This window comes from Pagrus pagrus (assembly GCF_965226575.1).
Source record: "Pagrus pagrus genome assembly, chromosome: 20".
In the NCBI taxonomy this organism is placed as follows: Eukaryota; Metazoa; Chordata; class Actinopteri; order Spariformes; family Sparidae; genus Pagrus; species Pagrus pagrus.
This window is the reverse complement of record NC_140207.1, coordinates 14,008,615-14,025,957: the sequence shown is the minus strand read 5'-3', so window position 1 is coordinate 14,025,957 and position 17,343 is coordinate 14,008,615. Positions and strand designations below refer to the sequence as shown.

Here is a 17,343-nt window from a genome sequence, read left to right as displayed (position 1 = left end):
TAGAAAAGATGTTATTTAGGCTACACCCTTTTTAAACTGAAATCTTCACTGTAGTGAAGCTACAAGCGTCAGCGTGCACCTGGTCTGAAGTGGATGCAGGAACTCAACCATGCATTGAAGGTGTAAATAACATCTTTTCAAATTAATTTTGGATGTCAGTGTTTACAGAGACTTGGATTGTGCAAGATGAGCTGCTTGGAGTCCTTTTATGTTTTTTTGTTTGTTTTTTTCCCCCAATTAAAACAGCAAATGCCAGATTGGTTTTTGAGTGCTGCTTCAGGAGTGCAGGTAGTCACATATGGTATGTGTTCTCCATTATGTGAGCCCAATGTCAACTCTCCTTTGAGCTGTGTTTTTGGTCTCCATCAATTCCTGAGGGAAATATCTGTCACTGTAACTGCTAATCTACTCTGCTATATATATACTCAAGCTGGTTGCTAACTTTGTCTGCCTGCAGTTGGTTACTGAGCAGGTTGTGTGCAGTGTGTATATTGGAGCTTTCTTGCCAAAGAAAAAGTTGCCTGCTAAAAATAACAAGGGTCGAAATATCTAATCTAATCTGATCTTCTGGGTCTAAAAGTACTGGGGTCAGCATATAAAATATCAACTCTGTGTTTTTGAATTGTTCAAATTAATCAGTGTAATGTGTGTTGTTAAATGTTGTTAAAACCCACAAATTCCCAGAAAACACTGAGGTCATGACCTCAGTATCCTCAGTGGTATAGGTACTGCATGGCCCTGAACAGAATAGAAAATGAGTTTGTTAGTGACAAAATAAATAAGCACAATAAAATCAGTAAACATTAGTTTATTGAAAACATCTGTCCAGCATTTTCTTAATGTTTTATCAAATAAATATGCAAACGGGTTAAAAAAAACTCCACAATGCCATGAAGTTTGACAAAGAGAAAGACAGAAAAAACAAATAATGTTCAGACATCAGTGGAAGTGGGAAGAAATAAAGGTTAGTTGACGGGTCAGTAGAGTCATGTATATGCACCTATATTTCAGTTTAACATCACTTTATTTCAAACATTCTGCTTTTTCGTCTGCTGAACAAGGCTTCTTGTAATTGTTTAGATATAAAAAACAACCTGATACTCTATTGTAAAGACATGACATCAAAATAAGAAACATAACGTGAAATAAGCAGCTGAAATATGCAATTTCAAATTTTCGATGGTTACATGGCAATGACTTAAAAAAACCTGATTCTGTTTCTTCTTCTTTTTTTTTTTTCTCCATGAACAACTTTACATTAAAGGTACTCTATTTGTCAAAAAAACCAACGTTTCAGTCCCGTGTCTGACATTATCAGTGTTCCATGGCTCGTCAATCCTAGCCAGGTGTGGAGCACAGGAAGGGGGAAAAACGCACCTCTGCGGTCCAAAGCAAAGAAGAAAAACTTGATGCATACACCACAAACCTTTTATTTATTTTTTTTAAAGATTTTTCTCATCACAACACTCTATATTGGTAAAGTTGCTCGGGGCAACAGTTCACTCAAGATGCAAGGGAGAGAAACCTTAGCTCCGAATGCTGTCAAACTTGGCAAGATGCAGAGGAATGATGCATCTGTCTGATGTATCTGCAGAGAAATGAAAACACTATTACTTTAAGTCTGTCCTGGGCCCTCCGACTTTCTCATCTGCTGCCTGGGCTGCTTGCGATCAAATTGGTTCAGACTTACTTAATTACTGAGGTGTCTGCCTCTATCTACTGGCGGATGAGTTTGTGACTTTTTGCGGGGTTGTGTGGAAGTGTGCGAGCAAAGAAGAGGGAGAGAGAGTATATGTGTATGTAAGAGAAAATTTTGTCACAATTGTAAAATAGAGAGACAACACACAGACATCAGCACAGTGTATATATGTAGAAAAGAAACATTTTATTCAGTATCAGCAGAAATATGGGGCTGCGTGTGATTGTGAATATATGGAGAAAAAAGAGAGTGGAGAGCATGGATGTAAATAATACATACATGACACTGAGTACAGAAAATAATGTACACACAGATGGTAGATACCATAGAAATCGACACATTAAGAAGAAAATAAGTACTCGGACAGTGACAGAGCGTAAGAAAAAAGACATTATGTGTGTGAATGTCATTGTGCTCACAGCTGATCTTCTTTTCTAATTATTTCCCCACAAAATGCAGGTTGTTTCTACAAAACCAGCCCGCCGACAGTGAGTGTTATCAGAGTGTGAGGCTGATCCCATCCCAAACGGGGTTAATCTCATCAGGACAAACACAAAAAGTCAATTAACTTGTCTGTCAGATACCTGTGATTACCTGGGATTATTCGAACCGTCTGGGACTCGTTTTTATTGTCCTGTTGCGAATCCCTTTCGGTTTTGGGTCTGGCCAAATCAGCCACAACAAATAAACCAACATCTTTAAAAAACATGTGATTGCGAGACATGGATAGGTGACAGTCTGAGGACACACTAAAAGGGACTACTGACGAAAAAAAAAGGGTGAAGCTTTATTGTTATTTATTTTTACAAAGCATCAGTAAAATCAGCCCTGAAAGATAACTGGAATAACTGTAAAAACTGTCATCCTCTCAATTTGCCCGAGTAAAAAAGTCTGTTTTAATACAAAGATATTAAGCTCCTACAGTAGAAGAGAGTTAGAAGACAAACAGACTTGAAGTAAATACGTTTGCCAAGAAAGAAAAACGCCTGTCAACATATTTAGCCAACATATTAAAGGGAGTGAAAATGGTGAGGTTCATCTGAGCGATCGCCTAATGATTTAGCTAAGCAACAACATGCATTTAATTAATTTTAAAGATGCCTTTTTTCACCACTTATTATGTCCATATGACTTGTGTATTAGTAAATGTGGCCTTTTCATATTTTAATGTTAGTGTGTTAATGCTTTAATGGATATAAAAGAAGCATGCACAAGCCATACACCTCGGCCTGGAATTGTTATCCAAATTAAACTGCTTCTGGTTATTCCAACAGCACTGAATTTAATTAGGTTAGTAATTAATTAAGTGAGTTAATTCCATTTTTTTTTTCACTAATAAAAAAAATAAAATCTTCCAACTGCAAGCATCTATAATTTGCTGTTAAAATAATATAAATGCTACTAATTTGAAAAATACATGCTTAAAAGTTAACTTAAAGATGTTTGATCACATTAATTTAGTCATCAGTGGGGAGTCTATGACAATGACACATATGTTTCTGACTAACATCCCAAATTTAAAGTTTAATAATGAAATATCAGTCGTCGTGTTCATCCTAAAGGTCCATTTCTTTCCAGCGGGGCGAAAAAATTCTGTATTGACTACAGTACGCACAGAGCTGACTGACTCTCCCGCTTCACAGTAATCGCAGCTGGAGTGTTCTCATCTAGTCCTTTGTGTTCGTCTTTGCATATGAATTCACATTAACACATATTTAGCATCCTTTTCGTCAAAGTGTCCCTTCATCATCAGCATCATGCTGGTGTAAATCTCCGCTCCGCTTTCTCATATGTCAGTGACGCCCGTTCGTACTGATCCAGGATTGCACTATTCTCAAGAAGTCTACATGATGGAGACAATGCAACATAATGTAGAACATAAGCAGACACACACACACAACAGGACAGCACATTTTTCACACTAAAAGACAAAACAATGGGTAGCACTTTATGTGACTGCTCCATTATATGCATACATAAAGCTGCAAGCACAAACTTCCACAGCTCTGAATTGAATTTCGACCACATTTAACTTTTTAATGGGCGAGTTCCTCTAATTGTTTTTGTTTGTCTCATCTCTGACTCGTATATTATCGAGTTCTGTTGTGCTTATTGCGACCTCATGAACGCACAGTCGTGGAGCATCCACATGAACTGTTACACACAGGCATAAATGCTATGCTTCACAATTAACCAAACACAAAATCAATTCCTACAAGAGACACAAATCATGCAACACTACAGAGGACTTCTGTGTCAGTGTGTGAGCAGAAAAGACTTGTAAATTACAAAAAGATTTACGAGATACTAAAATGATCTCAATGTGCTCTCTTTAGTGTGTGCAAAAAACCCCACGGATGTAATTTAAAGGAGACATATTATGCTCTTTTTCAGATTCATAATCTTATTTTAGGTTACTACTAGAACAGGTTTACATGCTTTAATGCTCGAAAAACATCCGTTTTCTCATATTGTCCAGTGCTGTATCCCCCCTCTGTCTGAAACGCTTTGTTTTAGCTCCTGTCTCTTTAAGCCCCACCCCGAATACCCAGTCTCCTCTGATTGGTCAGCTTACACACGCCTGACCCAGCACTGCTAACAACAACTGCGCTAAATAAACTCTTACGTGCCAAACTTGCCACTAAACCATTAAAGGCGGGACTACAGACGAGGCGTTTCAGGAGCAGTGTTTTCTGTGGGAGAGAGGAGCTTCACTCCTGGACTTTCACCTTTTCAACTTCCAAGATCTTTTACATGCACAAGAACCTCTATAACACACTGACGGAAAGGACAAAAACTAAAAGGCATAATAGGTCTCCTTTAATTAAACACGTGGGGGTTGTTTCTGTTTTCAATATTGTGCTTTTATGTGGGATTAACAAGTGTCTTTACACGACTGATATCAATTATTTGCTGTAGGCCTACTGGGAGAAAAGTGCAGAGGTTAGACATATTATTTGATAACAGCTTCAACTAAAGATGATCGGAAAAAAGTCCATGCTAATGAACATCCAGTGACACAATGTATGACCTTGGGAGGACATACAGTAAACTTGAGCATCACAAAGACTTCAAACAAACTCACTAGGAGGGCAAGATGGCTGCAAGCAAGAAAACCATCTTGGTGGAAAATGAACAATAAAAAAAAAAAAGAAAATATAAAAAAAAATCAAATATAAACCCGCGCAAAAATCACAGAAAAGGAAAAAGAACTTACAGAAAAGTATATACTGACTGGGCAAATGATGACTACACAACATATAGAGATGTTGATTGTTGGATAGGGGTGCTTACCTTGAGATTGTCTCTTAGACCCTAGTTGTGTTGTACTCTGATTCATGTTTGCTCAAAGAGCCAATGAGGCAGAACCTGAAATGTCATGGCTCTTTCGTTTAATATCAAAACTCCTTTTGCATAGAGAGGTCAGAATGCATCATGTGCTACATAACAGCAATAAACTTCATTAGTGCTTTAGTGCTAGTCTCTGGGAGCTTTGCATGCAGACTTGTAAAAAAATTAATAAACAGTCAAGAACAGTCTGGAAAGGGCACATAGAAAGTGCATGCAGGAGAAGGCTGCAAGTATTTTCTCCAAAAATGTACTCTTGATACCTTCACATATTGGTTTCGTAAACATGTACAGTTACTTTTCAAGCAGTCAAGGTGCAAGTTCACAGTAAAATACTTCTTTTTTTCTCTCTAGAAAATCTTGTTCATGCCAATATATTTTTTCACAGTTCCGAATAGAAATGCATATTTTATAATAATCTGCATTCATGTCAATGACGTTAGTATTCTCTGTGAGGCACAGATTCAAGCCCTTGTGTTAACAGTCAAAATTGGACTGATTACAGAAATAATGTCTTCTAAAATGAGGTCTGTGTTTGCATAAAGAGCTCTGACAAACCTCAAAGTAAAGTTGTTAATAGATGTAAGCTATAAATAAGCAGCTGAGGAAAATTAGCTTGACATGTTCAAAGATGAGCATGCGAGCGGGGGCTGTCATAATTTAGCCCTTTGTGAGAAATCGAGAACGTTTTTAATGGTGGAAAGGGGGAGAAAGAACAAGGGTCAATGCAAAAAAAGAGGCTTTTCATAATCTTAAAAAAATAATGAGAGGAGGAGGAGGAAGCTAAAATAAGAGGGAAACAAAAGTAAATGCAAGTAACCCACACACATTTCAAACATCCCCATAGTTAACTCTAAAGTTGCTGTTCTTTCCTCATCAGAAATCTATGGATACTGACCGCTGTACTGCCTTTTCGTGGCGTGAAAGCCGGTGGCTGGTGGTGGGAACTTCTTCCAGGTCGTCGTCCAGGTCACATCCATTGTCCGCTGCCTCTTGCGAGTAGCTGTGCTTCATGACCAGGATGCTCCTGCGGTTTCCGGTGGACGGCAGCAAGGGCCGCACTGCCATGGGCGGCTGCGGAAGGTCTGTGAGCAGGGTGGCCGCCGCTGCGTCTCGAGCGCTCAAGTTCCCGCGGCTTCCTCGTCCACTGAGAGACAGCTGGGATATGTGGGCGGAGCCGGGGTTGGAGGTGGAGCCACAGTGGTGATCGTGGACGCAGCGGGAGGAGGCACGGCGAAGGGCGTGGTAGTTCTCGAAGTCTTCCGCCAGGTCGACTAAGTCTGCTGAGGCCGCCGCGGCTGTGGTGGCGCTCCGCAAAGTACACAGCTCGTAGTGGGGCGGCTCGAAGACCTCTTGGAACATGGTGGGGTCAAAGTCCTCGCGCCGCAGGATGTACTTTTTACGTGGCTGCTTGATCTGGACGATGACGGAGACGATGAGGAGGATGAGAACAATGCAACAGGTGACACCGATGATGGTACCATTGGTGTTGTTGAGGTTGTCCAGGATGTTGGCTTTCCTCTTCTCTGTAGAGTGGTAGAGAGACAACACAAGAGAGGGAACATTTAAGAACTGCATATGTGCTATCTGTGAATGGAAAGCTTGACATGCATAGCGACACTAACTACGGGGGTTGGGACTCAGCTAATGGTCATAATGATTTACCTGGCAACAGCTCAAACAAAGAGATACCGTAGCTCACATGTTAAAACAAATGGACCTCAACATACGCAGGATTAAGGACATGACTCTCATTAGCTATCAAAACAACAAAAAGGTCACACTGGGTCATGGCTGTGGTCTGTTTATCACAGGGGGAACCACACAGTAGAGTGTGTAGCGAGGCAATCCGTTGGGAGATCTGTGACATTTAAATGCTGGAGGAACATGTAGCGCAGCACACTGAGCTTCAGTGACAGCAAATGGTTCCTCTTTTTACAAGTGTAAAGGAGAAAGGAATAAAACTTGACATTTTACCGCTAATGAGGACAAATGCGGGCGCCGCGGTGGCCCCACGCATGACTAGAGTGGAGAGAAGGTGGAAGATGTAACAGGCTGAGAAACATGGTCTCTGAGTTCTGCACAATTTCAGACTCAGACTGTATGGAAGAAAGGTGTCTTCGTCAGAGTGAGGAATGGGTTGTGCGGGAATTACTTAATTAATTCAATTTGTCACCGGCTCTGCTTAAAGCTTCAGTATAAAGAGAATACCGAGGCACGTCTGTGTGCATCAACAGTGGCTGGAAGTTTGTGTGTGCGTGCCAATCTTCGAAGGAAAAACAAACTAGAACACATCTTAACTGCAAGCCAAGCACAACAGCCTAATGATCATCAAAACGCATTGTATTTATTGACGTGGGAGTTTCAGTGCTCGAGGGCTCAGGGGATGTAGTGTAGATATCTTCTTATGTACTATGAATACAGCGAGGGGTCATGAAAGGTCAGGGAACAGAAGGATATCGATTGGCGGTATAATGCAGAGAAAAACTGGCTGATCCCCGGAGTCTTCACATATCTCAGCTCATAATCGCAATGGCATCATATAGGACTATGCTGCAATAATGGAGGTGCAGTTTGAGGTGCAGATAAAGTGCATAGTTGCCAGAAGCAACACACTGGGGATCAATGTATAGATCCAGTGGCTTTAAAATTCTGAGTGGAGTGAGGGATCGCGCTACAGAGGAAATGAAAAGAGTTGATGGTATCAAAAAGTCGGGGAATAGACAGGACCTCGCTTGCCTTGAGGCGAGGAAGCAGGGTAAAATAAAAACAGCTTCAAAGAACGAAAGCAAAGACAGCGGAGCAAGACATTTCAGCAAGTGTCCACAGTTCTTAAACACTGACCTGGACCAAGAATAGGATCAGTTGAGGGTCAAATATAAAAGCTGGTCTTCTAAATTGTGTGATTTATCATACAAAAAAAAGGAATTATATAATCAGTGTCCAAAATAAACTCTTTTGTCTATTTGCTTACAGCCTGAAAACTGAAAAAAAAAAAATACTCTCCTCAGCTCCTTTATCTATAAATTTTCTTTTAACCGTACGTCCACCGCGTTTTTCATTTTTCCTTGGTTGATCTACAATTACTGATGTTAATACTGATGGTGCATCTCCTTTAAGGCTCCCCATAACCGAAAAATCTTGTTCACAGAGGGGTTTACACAAAGCTAAATGGTATTTTTCTATATTTACAGCAAACTGTGACTTTCTTGATTTGCAAAATGAATCGTTCAAATGCATTACATACGTACATCGCCACTCTATCCATGAATTTCCAATACAAAATACTACAACACACCATTCACCTTGTAAGTCTCTGAATATTTGGCTTCAAATCTTAAGTATTTCTTCCCGAAAATATGACTAAATCATCAAGAATCAGACTAAAAAAACAAAAACATAACAAGTTTAACATTTAACGCGTTATAACAGTCAAACTAAGCCCCGCCCCCTTAAAACCACTGAGAACAACACAGAGAAAAAAACACAGATCTCTAAATGAAATAACCCAAATGTTCTGATTTTGGCAGAAAACAGTGTGTTCAGATTGGATCCCATCACTCGTAATCACATCGAAAAAAACTGTGATTCATGGCCTTGATATGTGAAACTATTGCCAAAAATAACAATGAAAAGAACTAAAACAGATTTAATGTAAAATTGTCACAGCACCACACAGCTACAGCTGTTCAGTACTACTCGTCGCAGCAGTAGTCAGTTAAGTTCAAACCGGCTGTCTGCCTGCTGCTCTCCATGGTGCTGAAACATTCACATCTAGCTCTCTCTTCATGGAGCTCAAACTACTGAGCTGAGTTGTCACATCTCACCTTTACACTGGTTCTCATCCCAGGGGTAGACACAGTTCTGCATGCCGTTGCACACCAGCGTGTTGTTTATGCACATGTTGCTGTGACAGAAGAAGGCATCTGCATCACACGGAGCTGCGAAAGAGACGGAGCGAATGAACACAATAATTATCACACTGAGAGCTTTTCAGAGATTACACAAATCTACTTTAATACTATCCTCACTTAACTGAAACATTATCCACTTGTAATGTAATAAGGAGCAGTGGAAACTGTTTCTTTTTAGTGCATTTCCCGTCATCACCAGCTGCAAATGTGTGGGGAGCTGCGACACAAATCAGCATTTGAAGTACAGCTGAAGAGAAGTTCCAGTGTGCCAGATCTTGAGGAATATAAATTTGGACGGGCATTACTCAAATCAGATCTGCTTCCCCCTGAACCCATCTGTTCTTCATGAATTTTCATCCTCATCCTCCTCTTCAAACATTTGCCGAGACAACTTGTGGATGTGAATGGATTTCTTGGAAGGTGTATGCCTGCCTGCCAGCCTGCTGGTGTGTGCCTGTGTTTGTGTGTGTGTGTGTGTGTGTGAGGTATTCAGAAAGACAGCCATGACATTTCACTATCACCTGCACACAAACAAATGCGTCCTGTTTATGCAAGATGTCGTTTACTCGTCCTCGGTGCGCAGCCCTTGTCAACACAAATCTACACCGGGCCATAAACAAGAGAATGTCCTCACACACATGATCATCACCGTGACACCTGCCCTGCCGCTGTACGCCGTCTGAGACACAGCACCGCAGTCACGTCTCCACCTTCCTATGACTGCAGCATGAGAGGTGGAGCGAGCCATCAGCAAGACGTGGCCGTAAAAACCCGTGCGTTACATGCTCCATCGTAACATATATATGACTGCGGCGCTACATAATTTAAAGCCAAGGTGCCCTTACTCTCAGCGACCAATCATACTAATGCATATGCCAGCTGATTGGCCAGTTCACCGCTTCCTGTAAGCTAACCACAAGCTCAAGTAGTTTGTATTTAATCTACTGTGTTGTGTGATTTCACTGCCACCTGGTAGACACTTTACTGTCGGACTTATACAGCTGTAGTTGTTTCTTTATTATCCCATCTTGTATTCCAGTAGGCAATCCAGACATATGGCAATGTTGAATTTAGAGGATTCTTGCATCAGTGTGATGTGATTTATTTCACTGGTTGAGCCAAACACACATTCTTCCATCTGGTTGTGTTTATCTGTAAAAGTGTCTAAACAGAATTAACACAACATCTCTTGTATCAAGTCAGCGTCACCGTATGAAGTTAAATATATTGTGAGATGATTGTCGCCATATTGTCCACCAGAGGCAGAAATATACACGCACAATGTCAGAATAACTGAAGTGGAAGCAGTACTCGGATCCCCATCCAAGTCCACACAGTAAAACTACTCCATTATGAGTAAAGGTGTTAATGGCAAAATGTAATTAAATATAATTAAAAAGTATGTCAAAGTATGTTAAAGTGTCAAGCAACATTTTCATATCATAGCTCGTCAAGGGCAGTGGTGTACTCAGGATGTTTGAGGGGCAAGGGCGAAAAAAATGAAAAGGCCACCAGCTTTATGTTTTGGGGCACCATCGTGTAGAAAGTCATGCTTAGAGGGCACTTTAACACGTTTTGTCCATTGGCTGTGCACCCTTGAGGGCACTGTATCATGTTTTATCTGCCTTAGGGGCGCCCTCTTGAATGTTTTTCTAAACGTGGGGCACCAGGGGGAGCTAACTGTCATAAACCTAGCACCAGGTTTTAAAAGCAGTCCATTGGTCTAGCATTGCACTGCTATAACACTGATAGACTCAATATGGACGGTTTACAAACAAATGATCACAATCAGTACAGGGGAACCGGAGATTATGTTTTTTCTTATTCCAGGCATTTGTCTTCCTTTTCAAAACCTGGCGCCTACATTACCCACAATGCAACTACCCACTGAGTGACACCACTGGAGGCAGTTAATCAGATTTAATGCAGCTTCCTCTAAAGCCCGAAAGGCTTTATACTACTTTTCACATATGTAAAAGTACTCCCTAAGACATTTTAATGCGTAACATTAGTGGAGTTAGCCTTTAAAAAGTAGCATAAAATAGAAATACTTAAGTACCAAGTGCAGTACCTGAGTAAATGTCTTCCTTTATGTCCACCATTGCAGAATATCATTAAAGAATCACTCATACAAGTACTACCCATTAGTATCCATGATCTTTTAGAAAAGTATGTGAAGGGTAAAAGTCTTTTAAAACCACTTTCAGTTTCTAAATGTTCCAAAAGGTACTTATGTGCCACCGATATGTGACTTTAATGGATGGCTCTATTTAGCGCCCTCTCTCTCTCTCTCCGTCTGCATGTCTCTCATCCTCTCTCTTTATCTCTCACTCTCTCCCCTCTCACACACAACACTGGCACCGGGTACTAAAGCAGCTTGCCAGTGGTATGGCAGAGCTGGGGACTATTTGACAGTGTTACCGCTGTGATGTATGGCTGTTTTCATCCCAGCACTCGTCCCAAGTGAATAATAACACACCAAATTAGAGTGACTTATCTCTATCTGTCTCCCATCCTGTCTGGGCCTTTGCCAGCATTTCCTGACTCATATTGGCTCTCTGTGTGTGTTCTTCTCATTTTCTCCCCGTGCCGTTTCCCTCTTTCTCATCCTTTTCCTTTCATGCGGCACACGCCAAAAATCTGGCACAGTCTGCGTACTCGTAACCAGCAGAGGGAGCCCACCCCCTTGCATCGCCTCTGCACACCACAGGGCGAGACCAGACGTTATAAAGAGCAGGATCCACACTAATCTCCTGCGAAATTAATTTCAAGACATTCTGTAATAAAAGTGCCCTTTTGCCCGCACAGAACCGTTCACAGTCGCTGCTGAAAGCATAAATTAACTCCTAAATGAGTGGCTGATGAAAATAGTCTGGGTGTCTGTGCAGAGGGGGGCTCAGGGAGCAGGGAGGCTTCTGCAGTGAAGTGCTGGAAGCAACACATGGTTTGAAATGAATTTTCTTTCAAATTAAATAACCATTATAGATCTTTGTTTCGCGTGTGTTTTTTGTTTTTTTTGCTCTATATGAGTGCAGTCGGGCTATTTATGGGAGATATGTTTTCCATTCGCAAAAGCAGTCTCTTTTCAGCACTCACACCTGCAGTCATACAATCTCTCACTCGGTCTCATTTGAAATATCACTGTCACGTTTCAGTGCTATAACTCCACTTCCCTATAATCATTGTCTACATGGAGGATTAAGATATACTGTCACTAATTACTCCTCCCTTCACTGGTTACCAGAGACATATACTGCAGAATAGTTACATTCATGATTTTATTTGTTTTTAAAGCACAACATGGACTGATGCCAGCTCACATCACTGATCTCCTTAGTCCCTATTGTACATCCAGACCCCGCAGATCCTCAAAGCCCAAAGGAGTCTTTTTTCCAAATCTTCTCCCAGAATGTGTAACAGTTTTTTTCCTTTGCTTCCCCTTTCATTATCACTTTAAAGTCCTGTACTTAACTTGAATATTTCCATTTCCTGCCACTTTATACTCCACTACATTTATTTGAAAATAAGTTACTAGTTGCCTTGCAGATGGAATGCTGCATCAGAGCCGAAACATTTTAAAATTAATCTATTTTATTGGCAATCTGACAATAAATAAATAAATAAATAAATATATAAAAAATGTGTGGGTAATTGTGTCAACCCATTGTCTACAGTATATAGCCTATATAAATATATGTACAGTATTATTTACTTTTACGTGTAGGTAACTATTTATTTACCTCTTTATTGTCATGTAACTAAATTATCCATCAATAATCCATCCGTCCATCCAGTGCTGCTTCTTATCTTAGTGTATGTTGCCGTACAATGGTGCAATCTAATATCCCCACAGTATTCTTTTTAAAAGCAACCAAGATAACAAGTACTCAGAGATGATGCAATCTGATCTGAGACTCAGCAGAGATCCGTATGTTAACAGACGTTATCAAACTGTGTTGTTCTCAAATGCTTTCATGCATACAGTAAAGGAGCTTTGCGGGAAACGAGAACTGATGTGTGTAGTGGAGCCAGAGCAAATTTCCATCTGCAGCCCCAGAGACGGGTATCTGTTGATGAAGCGGAACAATGCTGACAGCTGAGATGTCACACAAGCACATTTATCACCTAGGACATAATTGCTTCTTGGGTAAAGATAGGCTTCACTTTCTTATGCTTCAAATTGGTAAACCTACGCTGGAGCTCTGCATAGCAGGAGTGCGTCCATGTGTGTGTGTGTGTGAGTCTGGATACGGAGCGAGATCAGTAGCATCGGCAGGTGTGAACGCAGCAAAGACGATAAAGGTGGATGTTTGCGTTTGGGAACATTGCTCCCCCATTGGAGCGTCTCGGTGGGAGTCAGCAGCTGTGAATGGTTGTATGAAAGCTGCTGGTCCCACTGGGAACCAGCAGCTGTGAACAAACATATAAAGGCTCAGCAAGGGAGCGCTTATTGTAGAAAGTGCTCTATAAGCTGCAAATCCTGCTGGTGCACCTGTAACGGAGTACACACGCTCACTTGTAGTGGGTACACAATGACTTCCCTTCACCTGAGGAGGGGAATTAAATAACTTGTAACACTTCACCTTACCTCGACCCTTCTGTCAACCGCACCTTCCCTTGGTGATCTCTCTCTGTGTTTCTCTGTTTAGTTTAAAACACGAAGATGATGTTTTATTAAGTCAAGAGAAATTTAGTTTCACTGAGGCCTGTCTACTACTCACTATAGATTCCTAGAATTGGTACGCTGAACATATATCGGTAGTTGTGGGGTCGTTTGAGGTGGAGTTTTCATTGAAAAGTGGAATGATGTTAATGTTCTGAGTTGAGTCACTGAAATACTTTACTTTCAGTTTTTAGAAATGTTTAAATGTTGTGTAATCATTTGTTCTGCTATTTGTGCCTCAACAACGACTTTTCTTACATTATGAAATCAAACATATTCCATGTAAGTGACAGAATGCATAAAATTATTCAATACCAGCGCTGCAACGATAGCAGAATAATCTTGTAAGCTTTTTAAATGAAGGATTTTCTGCTTTGTAATCTATGACAGCAAATTAAGAGTGTATGCCCTTTAAAATATCAGCCCCGTAAAAAAAATTGTATCGGTTATACATCGGTATCGATTAAAGTTATAGCCAAAAAGTGGATCCGATAAAAACGAATCGCTTTCAACGACTGCTCACTCCGATACAGTAGATGGCAGCATGCTCCTCTAAAACTGGTTTTCATTTTGTCAACAAATACAAAAACAGAAGAAGCGCAGCAAAGTCGTGCTCATGACATCCAACTGCTGCACCCGGGTGGAGCCACGTCATGTAGACTAGAGTGTCAAACAATAATAAATCCTCTGTTTTTGCTCACTACATCCGAGCCTTCCTCGCCCTCAGGTGTGAGCAAACTATAGTTTAAGAACTTTTTTTTTTTTATATATATATACAAAAATGTATAAATGCAATTATTGGTTAACTTGTTGGTATTACCCATAAGAGGTGGGTAAGGCATCAGTTATCGCCATTTGCTGGAGAAAATCTGTCTTGTCTTATGGTTTTGGACTGTGATCAGCATTTTTTCACCATTTTGACATTTTATAGACTGAACAATAAATCACTGTTTTTCAATTGTGAAAATATTTGACATATTAATCAACAATGAAAATAGTTTGCTGCAGCCCTTGTCAGAACCGTACAAAAACGTTATATAAATATGGCATTTTAATGTCATTTAACATATTTAAAATATAGTTTTAAAATACTTGAACAGGACGAAATGCAATTACACTTTCTACAGTACAGATACGCTGCAGTATGACCATGTTCTTCTTTAAACAGCTGCCTGACTCCACTGTTACCAGTGTGTTTTACCTTCTGAAGCGTCTTCCAACAAGCTGCTCTGCACTAGAACGGAGTTCAGACTGCACACTACACTGACTTACTTCTGCTGCGTGTGCTTCCTGTCCTCCACCTGTATATACGTCCACTGTTGACAGGCGCTGGTGCAGTGCTGCTGAGCTGTGCTGGATGCTGCTCTAAAGGCTGAGGTCTGGCTGGGGATCGCCTCAGTGACTTAGGCAGAAGTGTTGCCCCGGCAACAGCACATCCTGGCCTTACAAAAGGGACACTGACTTCACAACACAAACAACTCCGCCGCCGCTGCTGTCCTCCGCCTGCTCTGTGGAAGCTAGCCACTTTTTCTGTTCTTATACAAACCAATTAAGCCGTGTTGCAGATATCCGAGGTGCGATGACTGATCCTTGAGTAGGTGGGGGTAGTTTGTGTCATTCAATCAAGCAACCATGCAGCCCAAAGGAAAATTCAGACACATTTTGTGTTCCTCTCAATAACTTTGGCACAGATATGACGCACTGTGGCGTTAATAGAGCATTCTGAAAAGAGGCGTCTGGCACGAAAAGCACCGCTTTGAAATTTCAGTGGAGCTGTAAGACAAATCCAGTGAATAATTTTAACATAATTCTTGTATTGAATCATGTTATAATGCATTTTTTTGTGCAGGCCTTTCCTTCTTCAAGACCGGATAATGCAGATGCAACGTTCAGTAATGCCTCGTATGCGCGCAGCTCTTTGCCAGTGACATTGACATACTGTATACTCACAAGCCTCAGACCCTCTTCAGTCACCACACTAGTACAAAGAATGCCCTCTGCAACCCCTGTCAAACTACAAGCTCCATCGGTGAGAAGCCCGTGAATGAGAAAGTGTGTGTGTGTGTGTGTGTCTGAAGGAAAACGGGTAGATGTCAACATACTATAGCTCATCCTTTGTCTACCTTTTCTATTAAGAGCAGCGCTGCAGTGCTGAGCTAAAATCCACCAATACTGTCATATTCACATTCACCCACAGGCTAATATTCCCCATAATAGAAATCATATTACTCGCTTTCCTGCTTGCTTCTGTTTAAATGGTCATAAAACTAAATGGAAACCTCTGACAGCACCTTTCCTACAAACGACATACGATACAACGTGCCATAAAAGCGGTCAATGTTCCTCCGTCTTCCTTTAATGGCCGCCACTAAAGACGAGACCTGTTTTATTTTGGCGTCAATGACGCTGTCACGGCGCGGTGGTCTGATTAATAAAGCTAATCAGTTTCCCTCAGTAGGTGGGTCATTTTGCAGTAAACATCTTTTTTATGAAGACCAGCACATGTGTGTGAGGGCAGATATCCGCCACGTCTTACGCTCTTGGTAGGTCGTGAAGAGGATGCGGAAGCGGCTCTTGCGGCTGGCCTCGTCCGCCCACATGCGGATGACGCCCAGCGTGGAAACCAGCATGATGTCGTTGGCCACCGTGGAGCAGTACTTGCTCTTTAGGTCTTCCACCGAGCTGAGACGAGACAGGATGAGATAAGAACACAAGGATTGTTATCAAGTGACACGGCTATTTGCTGCGCATTTCAATAATCCACATCATTGAGGAGAGGCTCAGAGCGGCCGTGGTGGCTCATATTTTTTGGGGGCTTGTTATCGTGTGATCACAACTTTATATTCTGGTTATGTCAAGATAGCAGATTGTTGAGGAGCTCATACTTCCTTGTAAGCCTATTGTAGTTAGTGATTCAATTATATCCATATCTCAAGATATCAAATATTGGAATATTATATTATTATCCTAAGATTAAAAAACAAATTTGTTTTGCGAGTGAGTTACCTCTAAAATTGTTGTATGGCTGTTCTGTTAAAGGAATATTTTGATATTCTTGCCAACAGCTTGCCGAAAAGATCGATACCTGTCCTATATGTGACTGTACTATATGAAGCTATAGATAGTTGTACCTTAGCATTCACTGGAAACATAGGAAACAGTTTGTCCTGTAAGTAAACACTTACTTGAAATTTATTATTCTCCTTGAATAAGGAGATGATTAAGCCATGATCACACAATAAAGGGCCTAAAAGGAATGAGCTGAGAACAATGACCCCTTTGAGCCTCCGTATGATTCATCAAAACAAAAGACAAAGATGAAACATGTATAAAAATCACACCTGCCACCATCATACACTGCTACAAAGTTTCTCTTGCATTCGTTGGAATTGGCCATCTCGTAGTCGAGAAATCGCAGGTAGATCTGTCCAACGCGAGGAGGCGGCGAGGAGGAAATACAAAGAGAACAAGCAGAGATCAAATGAGGAAATTTGAAAGACATGACAGCAGAAAAAAGGGTGAACAAAACAGAACAGAGAGGGGTGACAGGAAAGATTTCAGATCCCTCCTATGGCCTGTGCATCTTACTCATTATCCCGGTGCCTGATATAGCGGCTCTGTAATGAAATAAGACTGACAGACTGCGGCTTGTACAAAGTCATTACATACGCATATCAAATGAGGACTCAGAGACAGACAGAGTCTATTAGCTTTAGACT

At 41.0% G+C, this 17,343-nt stretch overlaps 1 protein-coding gene across 6 annotated transcripts in view; it reads right to left on the bottom strand.

The window, feature by feature from the left end:
• Positions 1-792: 792 nt before the first annotated feature.
• neto1l (neuropilin (NRP) and tolloid (TLL)-like 1, like) overlaps positions 793-17,343 on the bottom strand; it is a 70,516-nt gene continuing 53,965 nt past the window's right edge. For 4 of the 6 annotated variants that reach the window (XM_084339826.1, XM_084339828.1, XM_084339829.1 and 1 more), the window contains 6 exons: positions 16,966-17,048; positions 16,161-16,306; positions 8,875-8,988; positions 5,946-6,573; positions 4,994-5,068; positions 793-1,588 (listed from right to left, as the gene is read on the bottom strand). In XM_084339826.1, the coding sequence (XP_084195952.1) occupies positions 5,008-5,068; positions 5,946-6,573; positions 8,875-8,988; positions 16,161-16,306; positions 16,966-17,048 (1,032 nt within the window). In that variant the 3' untranslated portion in view covers positions 793-1,588; positions 4,994-5,007. Of the gene's footprint in view, positions 1,589-1,690; positions 3,543-4,993; positions 5,069-5,945; positions 6,574-8,874; positions 8,989-16,160; positions 16,307-16,965; positions 17,049-17,343 lie in introns of all 6 variants that reach the window. The other 2 variants (XR_014621111.1, XM_084339827.1) reach the window with 2 other exon arrangements.